This window comes from Lepidochelys kempii, chromosome 12 (genome assembly GCF_965140265.1).
Source record: "Lepidochelys kempii isolate rLepKem1 chromosome 12, rLepKem1.hap2, whole genome shotgun sequence".
NCBI classification, from domain to species: Eukaryota; Metazoa; Chordata; order Testudines; family Cheloniidae; genus Lepidochelys; species Lepidochelys kempii.
Genome location: NC_133267.1, coordinates 18,981,467 through 19,001,434, shown reverse-complemented (window position 1 = coordinate 19,001,434; position 19,968 = coordinate 18,981,467). Strand labels below are relative to the sequence as shown.

Genomic DNA, 19,968 nt, shown 5'->3' with positions numbered 1-19,968 from the left:
GACTTCAGCTGTTTGACTCTGCTAAATTTAAGGAGTCTGGCTCAGAAAGGCATATCTGGGATAAAAAGAGAATACTATATAAAGCGAACTCCGTACTAAGAAGAGTTCCCATGGAACATGAGTCACCACGCAAGGTGATCCTAAAAAAGGAACTGCTTTGCTTCCATGCTTATCCCCACTATATCACGTCTATAAAATGAAGAACCAGAACCACTGATCAAAATACTGATCACAACCATCTTCAAAATGAATAACCGTTCTTAAATTAAAAGGAAAATAAGGTCAAGACACCTTAAATAAGTCCTGTTACAAATGTACTTAATTTCCAGTTCAATAAAATATCAGAATATCAATTTATTAAAAGGTTAGATGAACTATACATATGTAAACTGTAATATAGTTGAAAAATCTGAAATATATTTAGTTCTAAAAGAAAATCATTCTTTCAGAAAGTATTTAAAATATTGCATTTCTGGGCAGCAAATCTAACGAAGTGCTCTGGAAATGGTGCATTCTCTCTGTGCATTCATCGAGCATTAGTCTCCAAAGCATAAAGAACTCAAATGTTGACAACGTCGCTTCTTGCTGATGTGTAGCACACAAAAGTCTGTGAGCTCCAAAACAGCAGCACAGTTTTAACAGGGAAAAGCTATGGTCCTGGTTGATGAAGACAATATGCCTCCTGGGAGTCCATGACACCTTGAAAATATGCTAGCCACACTGCATACAACAAAGTCAGTTGTATGTGGTGAGTTAGAGAATAAGTCTTTGATTGATAATTTTTCTGTTTATTTCCGCCAAGGCCACTGAAAACACGAAAGCCTTTTCATCTGAAAGGTTAGCATACATGTCAACTTCTTTTTCTTGTTTCTCTGTAGAAGAAGAAGAAGAAAAGTCACTATGAAACAAAAGCTTTTCTCCAGCTCCTGTATCAGAAGTTTGTATATAAATTACACAGATACTAAATTACTGTTATATGGGACAACATTCAATATTAGTATTGAAAAGTGGTATTAAAGATAAGCAGCTCCCGTCAGGGAAAAGAAGTCACTGAATCAACAGTCTGAAAATATATGACACAAATGCCTATTCTTCAGTGACAAGAAAAGATGACTCAGCCTAACATCATATGAATGATTCCTAACACACAAATGAGAGAGTAGTTAATGCTGCCTAATGCTTCTTCCTCCAGGTGAAAGACAACTCTCTACATGTTACATTTAAAGAGCACCTTTCTGAGAGGACATAAATGATGTATTACAAAATGAAGGTTTCAACACCTGTAAGAAGTAGGGTAGTCCTTTCCCTATAGTATAGGTAGGAGAGTGAGATTCTGAAAGGTTAAGTAAATTGTCCAAGATCACTGAGCAGATTAGTGGCAGAGCCAAGAGAAGAACCCAGAACTCATGACTCAAAGCCCCATTAGGGGTTTCAGATTTCTAGTACTTCAGGAACACTAGCCTTTTCCTGACATGGGACATGTTAATACCCCAGGGAGCCTGCTCCATCCAGACAAGCCAACTGAGAGTGGAGGGGGCTGCAGGTGGGTCACTTAAGTGCAAGAGTGAGCCATCAAGGAGCTCACCTGCTGCAGCACTCCAACCTTGCAAGGCTCTCCTGTGGCACACATAAGGTCCATAAAACGAAGCTTTGTCACAGCCACCTCTTTTAATTCAGCACTCCACCCACCCAGTCTATCCCGAGCTCCTCCCTGATAACTGCCCAGCATTACAGAAGCTCTTTCGTCAGCTTCTTTTTGTCAACTAGCCAGAAAGGGCTAAGTGAGGCTGAGCAGGGGCTAACATGCATTGCAGGAAGGAGAGCATACTTGGGTAGTCTAGCACTCCATGAGGGAATCTGCACAGATCCCCTATCTTCACCCCCTCAAAGCACTCCCTCACCTGGGTCTTTCCAGAGGACTGGGAATGGGGCTCACAGCTAAGGGGGATCACCACCGCATGGGCTTAAAGTTTGGCTTATTTTAACCTATCAGTGTCCCTGTAAGTATATAATGGTGTCCAGACACACTCAGTATTTAGATTTCAGTCTGGGACCATTTGCTGATTTAAGGTCTTTTCTCCCCACTCAATGGCTCAACATTAAAGTCTGTTGAAAGCTATTTAGCAACCTCAAAGCACCTACACAACTATGCTTCCCACGTTTCACTACACAGCAGCTTGCTTAGTGAGGTACTTGGAATATCAAAAGCCAGCACAGATGTTCTAATGCAAAGCTATAAGAAGGTTGTTTTAGTTAAGTACTAGCATTCAAAACACATTCAATTTTGGGAATACAAGTCACTGTAGCTGGATCCCTGGTGAGGTGAGATGCAGTACCATCTGCTGCATTCAGCTTGAAGTCAGGAACTAAGAACCAGAGTGAAGTGAGCTGTAGCTCACGAAAGCTTATGCTCAAATAAATTTGTTAGTCTCTAAGGTGCCACAAATACTCCTTTTCTTTTTGCAAATACAGACTAACTGGCTGCTACTCTGAAACCTAACAAATTTATTTGAGCATAAGCTTTCACTTCCGATGAAGTGAGCTGTAGCTCACGAAAGCTTATGCTCAAATAAATCTGTTCGTCTCTAAGGTGCCACAAGTACTCCTTTTCTTTTTGTTCCAGAAGAAAGCATTGTAAGTGCTAATTATTCTGTATGAAATACTTCTAGCTTGCAGTCATCTTTTTTCCTGTTTCACACTACTCTAACCCAAACAAGCTCAGCCATCCAAAATTGTTAACATCTTCAAAGAAGGGTTTCTGAGTTTCCTCCAACTCCTTTTTGCTAAGCATGGCAGGAGATTCAATGTATTCAAAATAAAATGTATTTGAAGTACCTCCTTTTCACCATGAACATTCACTTGGAATTCAAATGATTGTAAAATTAATTTTACAAAATTACTCTCATTTATTTACAGGCTTCTTAACCAAGTGAACATTTTTTCCAAGATGTTTTCAAATGAATAGCTATTCCAATGGAAATACAATTTTGAAGAACATAGTGAAAAACATTGCCAGATGATTCTACTATGAAGCAGTACCAATCATCAATGTAGAACTTGTAAGTTATAGCCATTCTTACTACAGTTTCATCCTTCTCACCAGCAACTATTGAACATTTTATAGTTGGTTGACCTTTTCCTACCGGCTACGTACAGCCTCTGATTTGGAAAAAACAATCTGATATCCTATTAAAACCTTCCTCATCTGAAGACAGTCTGACTCAGTTCTCTATTATTCACACTTGAGACTTCTCTGCAGGTATGCACAACTATTTTTGTAAGACACCAGAAATGAGAAGAAATCCTTTGCTGCCAAAATGGAAAATTACACACATCAAAATTTCAGCACACCAAAATAAAGAGAACTCTATCCTAGCTAACAGTGATCTTATAGTGAAGGGTCAAAACTGTGTAGGGCCTAGCACACCACCTCAGCAGCAATCAGAAAAGATTTTTTAAATGCTCAAGAAATACATATAAAAGAAACAGCCACACACACTCTTTGCAGGGTCTAGCAATGTGTTCTCCTCAAACACAATAAATGGCCCTGTCATTTCTAGAACCAAAATTCCAGTGAGTTTTGGATAAGGAATTTTAAAAAAAAAACAACAAAAAAACTCTAGTGAAATCACTATGGAAAAAGTTCTTTTGTTTTTACAGTGAAGACAAAATATTTAAGTTTCAAAAGACCTAAAAGGGCCTATTGCATAATATGGACTAATATCCACTTTTTTCCCCCACAGATGACATAAGATTTTGAAGTTACAACAGCACAGAAGAACAGCCCCAGCATGGTAAGCTTCCAAGAGTGCTTTTTACACTCCAGTAATGTTAAATGAAAGTTCTGGATGTTCTAAAACATGTAAGGGGAAACTTGCTCTTTCTTCACAAATCCTCATATTTGTACGCCAAGCTTTGGGATGAAGTGTTTATGGCCCAATTGAAATCCTCTAAAAATAAAAGGTAAATGAAACGCCAACAGGCTCTTGGTACCAGCAGTTCCAAGAGGCACAGCCACAAAGCTGCACAGTAAAGGGCTGAGAAGTACTTAGAGATGTGCATATTTGATGTCTTACAGTGTTGTTAAGCATCGAGACCGGGACAGATCCAACAAGATAAATTGAGGGTGGTTTTTTCAAAGCTGCATAAGTTACTTAGGAGCATTAATTTCATTAGAAGACAACAGGACTTGTGCTCCCAAGTGACCACTTTTGAAAACCCCCACCCTCTATTACTATTATTACCAGAAATATAATATAAGACAGGTCATAAGTTTGTCAAGAAGCTCTTGCTATTTCTGTCCAATTGCTCCTTACCAATCCTGACTGTATTATTTTCTTTGACAATTAATCAGAGCACCCTAGTTTGTGACTGCAGCGAATAAGGAGTTGGAATGTGTTTTCCTCAAACGCAAGAAAACTATAAAATCGTAACACCAATTCCTTTGGCACCTTCATTTGGAGCATCCCTATCTTGTCTGAAGTACCATGTGAACCAAGAGCATCTGAAGAGAACTAGTTGTGAGATACTTAACATACACTCTCATTATTAAGGAGAGTGTGAATCTCCGACATAGCCCAGTATCTTACTTCTAGCAGTGACTTACACTGGCTGCTTCAGAGAAAAATGAATCCATGTGGTCAGCTGTGTAAAGGTTCATCATGGAGACAGCAGGAAGAAGGAAATCCTCTCTGACCCCTGCAGACAATCTGCTTAAGCCTAGAAGCCTATGAAGGACCACTGGATCTTATCAGAAGCAGATGTTTGCAACAGTTCTTGCTTCTCTGAAGGAAATGAGTTACCCTTGCCATAAATAACATTACCCAAGTGTTGGTCTGGATAGGAAAACTAACAAGTCACTACAGCATGAGACATTTTTTCTTCCTTCTCATAGACGTTAAGGTCACAAGGGACTATCACGATCATCTAGTTTGACCTGCTGCACATTGCAGCAGGCCACAGAACCCCACCCACCCACTCCTGTATTAGATCCCAACCCCAATTGAGTTACTGAAGTCCTCAAATCATGATTTAAAGACTTCAAGTTTCAGAGACTCCACTATTTAACTAAGGCTATGTCTACACTGCACATCTGATAACGGCATGGCTGTGCAACTGCAGCCACGCCATTGTAAGGTGAGCAGTGTAGCCACTCTTTGTTGCTCCCAGCGACAAAATAAAACCACCCCAAGAGAGGGGCAGTAGCTTTGAAACCAGGAGAGCATCTCTTGCTGCCGAAGCACTGTCCATACCAAAGCTTTTAGTTGTTAAAGCTTTTGTCGTGCGGGGTCGGTTTTTTTTCACACCTCTGAGTAACAAAAGTTTTAACAATGAAAATGCAGTGTAGACAAAGCCTAAAACAGGTCGCCAGTTGGATTAATGACAGCATGCCATTAAAAAAAAACCCCAAAACCAAAAATAACTTTCCCCAAATAGGTTTTCTAATTCTCATACCTCTTTCTTCCTCACACTTTTTGGCTGAGGCACTCTTAGGTCTTCCTCGTCCCCGTCTGCTATGATCTGAATGGCTGTTAGATCTGGACCTTTTTCTGTTTTCTAAGTCTTTATTTACTGCAGAATTTATCTTCTCTCGCTTAACTCTCTCTGTTCGTCTCCTTTTGGCCTCACTCTTGTTTTCTGTATAAATGAATAAAGAAAATGTTTGCTTTTATGTCTTTGTTGTTATTCAGTTTCAGCACTTTCCCCACCCCACCTCTTCCCTTAGGTCTCTTAACAAGAATGATTAGTTGCCTGCACAGTAGTAACCTCTCAAGCAGTTCACAACACTTGACTGCATCTGCACACCATCCGCTGAGCTGAGAGTTGAAAAAGTTGTTCTAGGCAAAGGCACAGACATACCCCTTTTTTTTTTTTCATCACAAAGATCAAGTCTTAATTATGACGACATTTATGTAGCATTTTGCAATAAATAAGGATCATCTATTAGCAATACAGTGCATAGGAAATGCTTAGTTCTTAAGTCAGTGAAACTAACTGCACAGATCACAATTTTAAAATGTTCCTGATGTATCACTTCTGATGTACTGAAAGTCACTGCTTTCATTCCAGGTGTTCCCAATTACTATTAAGAAATGGATAAAGAGGCAAACACTAAATCTTCATTTTTTGTCTTGTTTTGCCATCACTCCTGAAACCATTCTCATATTATACAATTCAACATAAGACACCAATTCAACTGTACACTCAGTATGTACGACAGCAGCACCTAGAGGCTCCAACTACCATCAGGACCCATTGTGTTAGGGGCTGTACAGACACGGGCTATGGCTACACTTCAGAGCTTACAGCGGCACTTCCAGTGCAGACGCTCTCAGCGGATGGGAGAGAGCTCTCCTGTCAACTTAACTACTCCAGCCTCCGTGAGTGGCGGTAACTATGTTGGCGGGAGAAGCTCTCCCGCCAACATAGCGCTGTCCACACCGGTGCTTAGGTCAGTGTAACTTACGTCACTCATGGGGGTGGCTTATTCACACCTCTTAGCAACAGAACTTACACCGACTTAAGCTGTAGTGTGTACACAGCCTTAATCAAGCTGCCTTCACACTTTTCACATGCTAGTTTTGGGAAAAAACTTCCAAATTTTGCACCCGAGAGCTTTTGGTATTTACCTGTTGGATGTCATTCTACTACTTTCCTTTCGTCCCACCTCCCAATTTACTGTAGACTAGACATATGCCACAACTAGATGGCAGGACATAGCTTGTGAATATATTAGACAGGAGAGCCAGATATATTCACTTTCCCACTGTAATTACACAAGAGCCTTGCATAATCATAATAAACCCTTTAACGTATCTAATTGGGTTGGTAACTAGTTTCATTTATCAACCACTAGCTAAACAATGGAAAAAACACCAATCACACCTTCCAAAACAAGTTCCACAGTCATTCCCACACTGCCTCCAGCTTGCAAGAATCAACATGTCTGACATCACCACTTTATATTTTCCTAAAGCTCACAATTGGAACATTTTCTCTTCAGATTAAATTAAAAAAACTCTCTAATCTGATCATGTAAACCTTGTAAGTGAAGAACTTCTACAATTCTAAATCAGATTCTTTGGGGATCTTTCCTGAAGGGGATTTATTCTAATGTCCTATTAGTGGTAGACAAACCATTAATAAAGAACATAAAGGAGAACATGAATCATGCTAGAACGCACATCCAACTGATTCCTTTGCATATACATCAACAGAAAACCTCGAATTCGGGAAAATATATTTTTTTATTTTACTGCATACTTTAAAAATAACATCTTAAGTAGCTTTTAGTTTAAGAGCTTCCAAAATACATTTGTTATACAAAGCATTAAATGACATTCTGCTATTTCAGGACTGAGTTAATAAATTCAATGCAGCTCATTAAAAACAAAAATAGGAATTTACTTTTGAATAAAACAACTTCGGTCATCGAGTGCTATGAAATCTGGCTTCTCTAGACATTTATCTTCTAAGTAGGATTAACAGAAAGCTTTCCGTAGGGAGTATATTTGCATGGTGAATAAGTAAGCAGCTAACAGATAAACAATGAATAAAATGGCACGTTTCAGAGTAGCAGCCGTGTTAGTCTGTATTCGCAAAAAGAAAAGGAGGACTTGTGGCACCTTAGAGACTAACCAATTTATTTGAGCATAAGCTTTCGTGAGCTACAGCTCACTTCATCGGATGAAGTGAGCTGTAGCTCACGAAAGCTTATGCTCAAATAAACTGGTGAGCTGTAGCTCACGAAAGCTTATGCTCAAATAAATTGGTTAGTCTCTAAGGTGCCACAAGTACTCCTTTTCTTTTTAATGAATAAAATGTCACTACCACCCGTACACAGGAAGGAAGGCTGCAAAAACACCACCTTTTGTCTTTCACAGTTTGTGAAAGATTAACTTATATTCAAAGTCTGCCTTGCCCCAGTGTAAAGGAAAGAAGAACGGACAAAAGTCCAAGTTTATAATATAGGAGGCCATACGCTTTTCATTGTTTTTTTTTTTTCCAAAGCAGAAATATGAAAGGGAAAGCCCCTCAGTAAGGTTTACCTGCAGTGGGTGGTGATTTCTCAGCACGTTTGGCATGCAAGAGCTTTCGACTAATAAATATGTAGCCACAAGGGCACGATTTGCATGCAACAGGAACCTGAAAGAAAGTGGGGAAAATAAGGTTTTGAAATATCACAAGAGTTCCTCCGTTAAGAAAAAAAATCCCAAATACAAGGCACATGTGACCTCCAAGATATTCTTCACATTTTGTTTATACCCCAAACAGTATTCCGTGTTATTGTGCATTTCATAAAGTTTCATAACAGGGTGGATTTGATTTAAATCACTAGTCAGGAAGACTTGATTTAATAATGGATTTCTACATAAAAGTGCATTCTTGTTGGTAGTTATAACTTTAATACATATTCTTCACAACTCAGAGATAGATGTGGTTTCATTTGTAGAAGGTACACACTATACATTTTTAAAGTGATTTATTTTGAAAACTTTTCAGATTAGTTTTACAGCAATATCAGAAAATGAATGATTGTTTGGTTATTTCATTTACCAAAGGTAACTGAAGCAGATATTTATGAAGTCATTGGGAGGTGAACTATTCAACAGGTTAAACATTAATATTTGGAGGATTTTCTTGCCATGCTGTATTAGGAGGAGAACATCACCAGACAGACATTTAAATTGTTTCATTTAACTAAAACAACATTATGTATTCTGAATTTTTTTCTTCCACAGCAAACATATAATATTTTAACAAACCAAGCATATGAATGTTTGAATTTAGTTAAACATTCAAGTTTTTTAAAATCAGGTTTGTATTTGTTAAAATTGTTTTTAACTAAAAGAGTTAAAGGAAATATTAAAAAAATTAAATTGACTATGTAAGCCAGGTCAACATGAAAAACGTAAAATATTGGCTTCCGCAGCTAACTCAGTTGTCTTCACCTTCATTTTTCTGTTTGGTCATAATCTGGAAAAGAAAAACGAGCTTTCCTGCTTTTTCAGGTCCCAAATGATTTCTCAATTTGGAATGAATGAATTAGTCCAAAGTAAGAAAATATTCTCTCTTTGTACACTGGCAGAAGACACTACTGCTGTTAAATGTGAGATCATCACTTCAACCGTCTCTGAATCCACTGCTTAAGTGACTTCCACCAGTTCACTGGTGTGACTTTTTTTAAAAGATCATCAGCAAACATATATTTCTTGAATGGTTCTTATTCCCAAACTGGGTCTCTTTTACGGCCTGCTGCCATTATAGGTTTACCCTTCTAGAGAGAGAATGGTATGGTAGATCTCAAATCATATGAAGACTACACTCAGAAAGACCTCAAGACTTCTGGAATATGCTGTTCAAACAGTTTCACTTTTGTTTCTACTGCCTGTCCCTCCCTTCTCACATTTATCTTCTCCTTGTCCAGATCTATTCCGCCCCCAACAATCTTCTATTCATTGAACTTTGAAATTTAGCACTTTTAGAGAGAGGTAGAGGATTGAATCTGTGTACACAAATTTGCAGAGACACAACAGGGTTGAGGTCTGTTATTTCTCACCTCTATATATTATTTATTTCAAAACATTTTTTCTGTTAACAAGCATGTTATCTCTGGAGACACAAATCCAGTTTGAGAACTGCAAAACTAAGCATCTCTGATGGTATCTTCTAGACTAAGCACTGAGTCCCATTGGGTAGATAGAAAGATTAACCTAAATAATCTATACAGAAGCCCCTGGAGCCCCATAAAATTGGGTCCCTAATCCATGAACTATTGGAACTCATTTACAAAACTTTTCTTAAACATTACATGATTATATTGCCTGGTACTATAGTATTAGAATTTATGATCCCTATTCTATGATTAGATACCTTTGCGCTATAATGTATTTTAATTAAAACTATGTTTAGATAGGTTTTTTCCTCAAAAAGTATTTTATCAAAAAATCGGATTTACATAAAAAAATCTGATTTTTTTTTTTTTTTTAAAAACACTGATTTTTATCCACGCTGTTTCATAGTAAGTAGAGGAAACCCAGCACTACCCCATCTGGCTGAATACTTGCAATATGGAAGAATTTAGAACGATATGGGAAAATTCTAGAATGCTTACAGCTACAAGGACAGTAGCGTATTCCTTCCTTATTAAAAAAATGTTAACAAAAATTCTTTCCTTCAACAATTAAAAAAACAGAAAAAGTTACCAAAGCACATCATCTACATTAAACATGTTGCAAATCATGGCTTTAGGAGTCAATCAGGAGTGCATTGTGCTGCTTTGATTAGATCTGTATCAAGACAAAGTTATGCAAAGGACTAAAAAACACAGAGGAAACTAAAAAGATTTGGAAGAAATTAACGTTCAAATAAAACAGTGTTAACGCAGGATACCACACAAAAGAAAAAAACAAAAACATGAACATGTCAAAAACATCGAGACAAATCTCTTCAGGTTCGCTGCTGCTTCTTAAAACCATCAATAATGAAAGTATTTACTGTTTATACTTTACCTGATGCACAGGAAACCAATTTCAGTGTGCTTCTAACAGAAGAACAAAATGCCATAACCAAACTGCTGGTCCATACAAAGGAGAATTCTCCTGCTACACAGGCCACACAAACTGTGTTATTGCTTTCTGCAGCACAGCTACATTTTCTGTGCTTTGCTTCACACGTTTATAAGGACGTCACATTTAAGAAAGGTTTCAGAACAACAGCCGTGTTAGTCTGTATTCGCAAAAAGAAAAGGAGTACTTGTGGCACCTTAGAGACTAAATAAATTGGTTAGTCTCTAAGGTGCCACAAGTACTCCTTTACATTTAAGAAAAGCATTTTTTCGTTACCAAACTTGAAGCATGCAGTGCAATTCTACAAACAGTTCACTTAACTAGTAAGCCATGCAGCTCATTCAAAACGTAGTTGGTTATGTTTTTAAATTAAAAAAGTGTGGAATGGAGGAATACCTCAGAATCAATGGCATGCATTATTTTTACATACAACTCACATATTTTTCTGAGTAAACCTGGCAATTATTTAAGTTTTTTATTCTTTGAAAGAAACACAATTCTAGCAGGTACTTTTTCTTTTCTTTGTTTTTTTTTAATTTAACCCACCCACACAGTTTTAAAAAGCTGCATTCTTTGTAAAGCTGTCCCAGAAGTTTACAAATAAATTTTCATACAAATTTTAATCCTCTTCTATTGTGCAACATCTGATCTCATCCAGACAACTGTGAGGCAGTTCTATTAAAACTTAAAAGGGAAATTCAGGAAGTCCTTGTTTTGCTTACTTGTTCATGTGCCACATCAAAGGGGAACACATCTCTTGGAATAGCTGCAAATGTTGCAGAACCAGTACAGGGAGCACAAGATTTGATCTTTTCGTAGAGCCTACATAAATAGCTATTTTTAAACAATAACTTTTTTAGTCTAAGCTTGTTAGAGGCCAAGTGGCAGTTGGTTTCCTTTGCTGTACTCTTAGGCATCATCATCCTCATGTAATTTAGACTTAATAACTGATCACTTCTGTTTATACCTCACACTTTGATCAGGAGAAACCTCATATGAAATTTAAAAAAAATGTACATTCAAAGTATTCAAGAATACCATCCTTCTAGAGACCACTGAACCAATACTATTTCACCAGCCCAAAAAATAATTCTCAAAACTTGCTTTCACCAAGTCTTTGGTATTAGGATATAGCTGGCTATAATTGTTGTTTTGCACATGTAACCAAATTTTGAGAAGGCGGCATCAGATGGTTATTGAAAATTAGAATTTTTTTCTATTGTATCTAGCGGTTATACTGCCTAAGAGTGGTAAAATAGACAACTTGAAACCTAAACAATTTCAAAAGAGTTAAGTAGTTTCAGTTGCTGCTTCTACCACCAGTACCTCTGCCAATTTTTGTAATTTTCCAATCATTTTTACAAAAATGTCTCTCACAAATTATTGCATAAAAGACCCACACAAACAAAAGGAAACTGATTACACAGAAGATATACTGACCATACTGAAAATGCTGTCAAATGCATAAAACTTAAAAAATAATTTCTATAATTGTTCAATTATAGTAATCTTAAGTGTCACAATTAAGAGAAATAGGCAAAAAAATTCAGAGCAAGTGTGATTTTTAGATTGATGATTTAACTTTAATGGAAAGACTTTTTGTACACAAGGTTTGGCCCGCCCCAAAATCTGACTAACCTACCAGAGATTGCGTTTGCATTTAATAAGCCGATTGTCTGATAACTGTGCTGCAATATCAAGAACCAAAATAATATATTTATTTTTAGATATAGCTGAATGATTGATATCTGAAGTTAATTAAGGTGGCACAGGATTTCTATTCTACTCTGCTTTTGATCACTCCAATCTCTCTGATATTCACCTTTTCAGACTTAATCTCTGCCTAAAGGACTTTTTTTTTTTTTTGGGGGGGGGGGGGAGGCAGGGAGTTGAGCTTAAAGGGAAAATGATACTAGATGATTTTGAATATAAGTACAGGTTGAATTTTTACATAGTTGCTTTTCAGAGAAATGCTGGGCTCCAACATCTTTGAAAGGAAAGTGCTATAAAAGTGCAAAATATGGGTTAAAATTCTGTGAATGCTTACTAATAATACATAGTGAATCTATCCCACAATAATAGTCAGAGTTTGCTGGACCATACCCTACCTACTATTCTATGCCAAATTTTCATTTAATTCATTTGCATAACAAATATTAAAAAATAATCTGTTCTTTGTTTCACCCTATTAACGCCATTTGCCTTGGGCTCCCTGATTTACTCAACTATGTGGGTTTGATTTTGTTTTCACACCACATATGGTGAGTGGTTCTAAGCAAGCTCTTACACTTAAGGTGTATGCAGTCAATATACTAAATCGCCTCGAGAGTTTGAATTTAAACTATTTCCATGAAAAGTTCCACACACACATTACTGGCAGCACAGAATTCTGGGCATGTACCTCAACACCCCTGTTCTGAGAGTAGTTGAGAACTGGTAGCACAGACTGACTGCCCAAGATGAGAACTTCCTCTATGGAAGGACTGACAGATAGCTATGGGTGACTATTCTGGGGAATATATAACCTAGCCACTTACATATAAAGCTGTGGGTTCCATTGGTGCGAAGGCAAGAATTTAGCTTCTTCTACTGTGTGCACAAGGGTTCCGGAGCATTGAGAAACAATCAGGCCACACTAGCAGCCTTTGGGCTGGAACAGCACATATGCATGTAATTCCAGGCTAGCAGCAGGAAGAGCCTAGCACAGAAATTCAATTTGGACATGCATACCATTTACTTTAAGCAGAATGAATTTAGATTAGCAGGACCTTTAAAAAAACAAAAACAAATTAATTACTTGCTCTTATAGCATCATAAGCCCCCAACAATATTAGACTGCAAAAAGTCTTACACTGAAATACCTTTATTCATTTTAATTTCTTCTTTTATCACCCAGGATGACAATTGAGCATGTTACTTGCTTCTCCCAGAAACAAAATATAATGCCAAATTGAACATGTCAGCATATTTGCAAGCAATGCTCATATTAAAATTTTGTATTAAAGCTAATGTTAAAATTATACAATACACAGGTTAAGGAAACAGTGTCTGTTCATCTGGGTGTAGTGCTTAGATTAGTACAAAATCTAGTTTAAAAGTCATAAAATATATAATCTTACATAGTCATAAGTATATAATCTGCAGTAACCCAAATTTAGGTGAATAAATTTAACGATAGAGTTTAGCTATTATGCTCCAAATATTCAGGTACATCACTCATGAAAAATTATATAGAGTTGGTTGTAGAAAGCAAATACAGGAATCAGTGTAGATTGTCCCTCAGTAATTGAGCATTTAGGATAGGTTGTCCTTTAGTAGATATAATCCATCAGAGAAGTATTTCAGTTACTTTCTGATTTCACTTCTCATGACCCATAGAATCATAGGACTGGAGGGGACCTCGAGAGGTCATCTAGTCCAGTCTCCCACACTTTTTTTTTTAAAAAGTTGAAGTTTCATTTATTAGGCAGACCATACAAAGAGATTCACTTAGATTTCTGACTCTGTGCTTGTGCCTTCAACACTTTCACAACAATCTTCCGCTCCTCAATAAGGAAAGCTTGTTTGATTCTGTCACAGACACATTTAGCACACATAGCAGAGCCTATGGCGGTTCCAATATGCTTCTGTGTTTTTGACAGCCTCATAAGGACTTAAGGGCGCACAGCACGAACACCCCAAAGTCTTCCTGGACACACACCACATGCAGACTTTGGCGCCTTGCCAACTTTCTTAGTGTAAAGGTAAAGAATCCTGTTACTTGTTACAGGTGTCCGGGACAGCCTGGTCTTCTTACAGGCAGTGTTGTAGGACAACCTACAATGGTATGTCAGATGCTGAACCATTTTTTATATCGGGTGCCAGGACTAAGTATTATTCTAGCCCATTCCTGAGAGATGTTTGTCTAACCTGCTCTTAAAAATCTCCAATGATGGAGATTCCACAACCTCCCTGGGCAATTTATTCCAGTGCTTAACCACCCTGATAATTAGGAAGTTTTTCCTAATGTCCAACCTAAACCTCCCTTGCTTCAGTTTAAGACCACTGCTTCTTCTCCTATCCTCAGAGGTTAAGAAGAAAAATTCTTCTCTCTCCTCCTTGTAGGAACCTTTTATGTACTCGAAAACTGTTATGTCCCCTCTGTCTTCCCTTTTCCAGACTAAACAAACCCAGTTTCTTCAATCTTCCCTCACAGGTGATGTTTTCTAGACCTTTAATCATTTTTGTTGCTCTTTGTGGACTTTCTCCAATTTGTCCACATTTTTCCTGAAATGTGGCGCCCAGAACTGGACACAATACTCAAGTTGAGGCCTAATCAGCATGGAGTAGAGCGGAAGAATTACTTCTTTTGTCTTGCTTACAAAAATCCTGCTAATGCATCCGAGAACGATGTTTGCTTTTTTTTTTTTTTTGGCGCAACAGTGTTACACTGCTGACTCATATTTAGCTTGTGGACCACTATGACCCCCAGATCCCTTTCTGCAGTACTCCCTCCTAGGCAATCATTTCCCATTTTGTATGTGTGCAACTGATTGTTACTTCCTAAATGGAGTGCTTTGCTTATTGTGCTTATTGAATTTCATCCTATTTACTTCAGACCATTTCTCCAATTTGTCCAGATCATTTTGAATTTTAATCCTATCTTCCAAAGCACTTGCAACTCCTCTCATCTTGGTAGCGTCCGCAAACTTTGTAAGTATACTCTCTATGCCATTATTTAAATCACTGATGAAGGCATTGAATAGAACCAGACCCAGATCCGATCCCTGCGGGACCCCACTTGTTATGCCCTTCCAGCATGACTGTGACCCACGGATAACTACTTTCTGGGAACTGTTTTCCAACCAGTTTTGCACCCACCTTATAGTAGCTCCATCTAGGTTGCATTTCCCTAGTTTGAGAAGGTCATGCGAGACAGTATCAAAAGCTTTACTAAAGTCAAGATAGAAATATGAAAGCATATCCCAAAAAGCCTAGCCTCCCAAACAAGACTTGAGGATGAACTGAAATGCCTTAAAACTAATGTAAGTCTATTGCAAGTAGAAGCCAGGCAAGAATAAGCAAATCAACAGTTAACTGTCATACAATTTAAAATTTTTCTTTATAAAAATAGGACACTGTCTGATACAGGCCTAAAAATAAATCGGTTAGAGTTTTATAGGATCTAATATGAAATAGAAACATTTTTCAGTAAGTTAAAAAAAATTATTTTTATTTAAACATTCTCTTGTAGTGCTGTACCATTCTGCCAGTGGATTACAAAAGAGTGAAACTGACTAGTCATTTCCATTGTTCAAAATTAGTACTATGTAAACAGTAAATAGCAAGGACAAGTTAGTTAGAAATAAAATGGTAATAATCCAATTTGGTTATTTTTGCTATGTAATTTTTAATGCTGTTGCAATACAATTCATCCCCAGGGCAATACATCAGTAAGAGATGATCAACTTGTGGAGCAGTAGCTCACAAAACTCCCTACAGATTTGAGTCACACTACACTAGAAATCCTTCTGATTAAGGTCTCAAACTGGTAAACTGCAGCAAAGGGAAAGAAAACTACTGAATCAGTATCACACATTTGAGAGTATTAATCATCCAAAGGCAAAATTGTATTTGTACAGTTAATAAATTGTTTAAAAGTTACTAATATCTTAAGTGTAAATAATTATATATTCTTCACAAAAACCTTCTGCATAAGACAACTCTATAATGCTAATCAATATTTCCAAACGTTCAGATTATATTCCAGATAAAGACTAGAAAGGCAAAGGCTATATTGCACTAGAACACTGGCTCAGAATTAAGCACCATTTAGAAGTGAGTTTATTTTAAACTCAGGAAGCTAGCTCAACTTTTTCATAACTGAATGCATCTGGGCCACAAACTTCCTGAATTAACTTTGCAAAGGTTCAACACCCAGTCAACGTTTTAACTCAGAAAGTCAAGAGATGACTACTCTAACTATCAAGAGCTGGAGAGTGGACAGAAGCAACAGAGAACATTAAAAACATTATATTTAGTGAGGAAGTCCTTGTTGTGGAACACACCACACAAAGCGACCAGTCTTAAGACAAGTGGAAGCAGTGTGGAAAAGGGCTGTGACCTTCTGAACTCTATGCAACTAGATAAGAGGTAAGCCAGGATAAGCACATTGAACATGCCCTGTGCCATGCAAGGAGAGGGCAAAGCAGACTTTTAATGGGATTCTTGAATGATGATGAATTATGAGGTGAGAAGCAATTACTGAATAATAAATCAGACTTCCATTAAGAAAGGTGAACCAGGTTCTTGTGAAAACAACAAGGAGTCCTTGTGGCACCTTACAGACTAACAACTTTATTTGGGCGTAAGCTTTCGTGGGCTAGAACCCACTTCATCAGATGCATGGAGTATCAGAATCCCTTTTCCTACCACCTAAGCTGCACTGTGTTACTAACTTTTTCATACTGAGTGACTTGGACCTCATCAGACAAACAGAATCCCATTTTGTAAGTGGATGCACAGTGCAAAAAAAAAAAAAAAAGTTCTGGGTTATTTTTAAAAGCTCTGTTCTCCGACCTCACTCTGTGTCCCCCAGCTCTCCTCCGGTCTCCTCAGAGGCACTTTTCTCAGCTTCCGGAGCACAACACTCCAGATAAATAGCAAAGTAGCAGCATGCCCCTTCCCAAAACAACCTTGTAAATCCTAAAGTGCTGCAGTTATAAACGCATCTGTCCTGAAGGACGTTTTATTAAATAATGGAGGCGAGCGGGGATTGCAAAGGTGAGTCCCTCTCTTCCCCTGCCAACCCCTGATGGACATGTGCAGGGCGCTGCAGAGGTTTGGGATGAGGAAAGCAGCACTGCGCGGGCTTCTCCCTTACAGGGGGGCTGAACGGGGCAGGCTCAGTTAATGGGTGGAAGGGGGCAGGCTCGGTGCCCCTTGCCCAGCCGAGGTCTCACCTGCTGGTCGCACTCCGGGCAGGACTTGGTGGCCATCTTCACTTTCTTGGCCCTACTCGAGGACATGCTCTTTGCTGCTGCTGCGGCGGCGGCGGCGGCTGGGTGGGAAAGTGGCCGCCCCACCCCCAAGGGACGCGATGGAAAGCGGGGCTGGCCGGCACGGCGCGCGCCACACACCTCACGCGGCCGCCCGGGCAAGTGCACTCTCGCCCGCGCGACCTTAGGACCCGGCTCGCGCCCGAGCCCGCGCCCACTGCCGCGAACTCTCGGGCCCAAGCGCTCCCGCGTTACTCTCCTCCCTGCCGTCACAAGCCACGCCCCCGACGGCCGCAGCTGCAGGGCGGGATTTAACGAGACCCCGCCCCGTCAAGGGATTGGCCCGGGCCCGGACGGCAGTCTCAGGCAAGCGGGCTAGGGGGAAGTGGGTACGGCGGCGCGCGACGCTTCTTGCTCTGAGGGAAGGCGGGGGGCGCGGGCGGGGGGCGCGGGCGGGGGGCGCGGAACCGGCCGTGGGTTCAGATACAGCCCATTCCCATGCCACAGTGGTTCCGCGTAGGGCGCTGCAGCGTGGCCGCTCCGGGGCCGGGGAGAAGGGCGGACGCTTAGCCGCCCGTCCAGTTCTCTCAGCGCCCGCGGCTCCCGGCCGTTGCCCCCGGCTCAGCCAGCGGGAGAGGACGGAGCGCTGGGGCTGCGGGTGTAGGCAAAGAGGAGAAATTCAGTGCTGACAAATAGCAGGGCCTGTAACCAGGGAGAACAAAGAAATCGCGTACTTGCAACACCCACTGCGCTAACGCGAGTTTAATCTTGTCTCACGAGTACCGTTGCAAAATTCCTTTTGTGTGGAGCCCGGGCAGCTCCTGTCGTTGCTTCAGGGAAGGTGTGGAATTGGGAGTCGGAAAGTGGGTCTCCAGGAAGATGGTTTTCTGAAGTGGTTGAAACTAGAAGAAAAACATTTTGAAAATCACTGCGCTGTTCGTTTTTATAACGCTCTCAGCGCTAAGGGTTATCTCCCCCGATCCTTCAATTTCGATCTTACACAAGTAACACGTCATTCAAGGATGGTCACTTTAGGCATCTTCCTTTCCCAGTTGACTGTCCGTCCCATAACTATTAGCAGCAATCATAATATGAGGGAAATTAAAAGACAAGTTTACTCTTATTTCCAGTATTAAAGTATAGGCTAAGTATGAATAAGAAGAATAGGGGTAGTAAAACAGGAGTGGAATTAAAATCTTTTATATACAACAAAAACATTTTTTAAGATTTTAAAACAGACTATACAAGTCCTTTGTACCAAGAAATCCAGAACAAGAAAACTCTGGGGGTGAGAAGTGAATTTTTATTTTGCTCTATTCTGTTTTACTTTGATGTTTCTTTCTTTATTTTTGGGTGCCTAGTGCTTCAGCCTGGGTTATGCACACATTATACACTTGCAAATTCAAAATTGTTTCTTTTAATCCATTTCAGTCTATTTTCTAAATATTGTGCCCGGTATCTGTAGCAAAAAATCAGTAAAATTGTCCGGTAGATTGTTTTTATATATTAGTATTTTTGAGGGGGAAAGTATAGAGAATAAGTGTTTATACCATAATATAAATTTATTGCTGACCAAATTTCTTTTTGAATAAGCTTTCTAAAACAATTTGAGAACATAATTTAAATGTTTTTTTCACATTTGAAAACTAGGTCAAGAAATAGCTCTTAGTCTGAAACTGTTGAATTGTAAAGGGCATTTTTCCCCCTAAAAAAAGTGTTTATAGATGAGCTCAATCTCTGGAGAGAAAAAAGAGGGTGATAGTGACAGTGCTGACAACCTTAACCATAGCCTTGGATGACTTTTCTATATATTGTAAAGGGTGTAATGAGGAAAGAGGAGGGAAAGTCTCCATGGAAAATTCACGTTGAACATTATTGTTTAAGTTCTACTGAAGTAGAACTGCCAACAGTATTATCGAGCTGTACTGGGACTGCAATGCTTCCACATGGGTGGCAATCCATGTATTGTAAGGCTGGCTCTGCACACAATGCAACACAGGAAATTTGGAGTTACATCTCTATTTTGGACTTTAATTCACTTTGCGTTGTCTAGATATTGAAGAAAATCTTAGGATAAAGGTGCTCTTACTAAGAATCTTATCTGTGTTTTCCTTCAGGCAGAGAAACATAGGGACACACTGGAGGATACATTTTTAAAAGCTGATCTTTTTTTGTTATTGCTAGTTTATTGCTCAGTTAAAGTAATACATTGATAAGATGGCTTGATGCAGTCATTTAGTTCCTGGTGGAAAGGAATCAATACAGGGAGTGAGGTATTTAATTATTTACCAGGACAGTGCAGCTTGTTTTTTCCACTGGTCAGATTAAAAAGACACTGTTCTTTCTTCAGACCAATCCAAACAGAAAAGGATTAGAGCTTCTGTTAACTCCTCATAGGATAGATCTTCCTACAGTTCACAGGC

At 39.0% G+C, this 19,968-nt stretch overlaps 1 protein-coding gene and 1 pseudogene across 3 annotated transcripts in view; both read right to left on the bottom strand.

Annotated features, from left to right (window-relative positions):
• Positions 1 to 334: 334 nt before the first annotated feature.
• C12H16orf87 (chromosome 12 C16orf87 homolog) overlaps positions 335 to 19,968 on the bottom strand; it is a 30,678-nt gene continuing 11,044 nt past the window's right edge. The window contains exons 2-6 of one of the 3 annotated variants that reach the window (XM_073307734.1): positions 18,280 to 18,447; positions 13,106 to 13,336; positions 8,049 to 8,145; positions 5,455 to 5,637; positions 335 to 872 (exon numbers count right to left, since the gene is read on the bottom strand). In XM_073307734.1, coding sequence (XP_073163835.1) covers positions 754 to 872; positions 5,455 to 5,637; positions 8,049 to 8,145; positions 13,106 to 13,126 — 420 coding nt within the window. In that variant the 5' untranslated portion in view covers positions 13,127 to 13,336; positions 18,280 to 18,447 and the 3' untranslated portion in view covers positions 335 to 753. Of the gene's footprint in view, positions 873 to 5,454; positions 5,638 to 8,048; positions 8,146 to 13,105; positions 13,337 to 17,509; positions 17,923 to 18,279; positions 18,448 to 19,968 lie in introns of those variants that run through there. The other 2 variants (XM_073307733.1, XM_073307732.1) reach the window with 2 other exon arrangements.
• On the bottom strand, positions 13,356 to 16,160 carry LOC140896249 (large ribosomal subunit protein eL34 pseudogene; annotated as a pseudogene).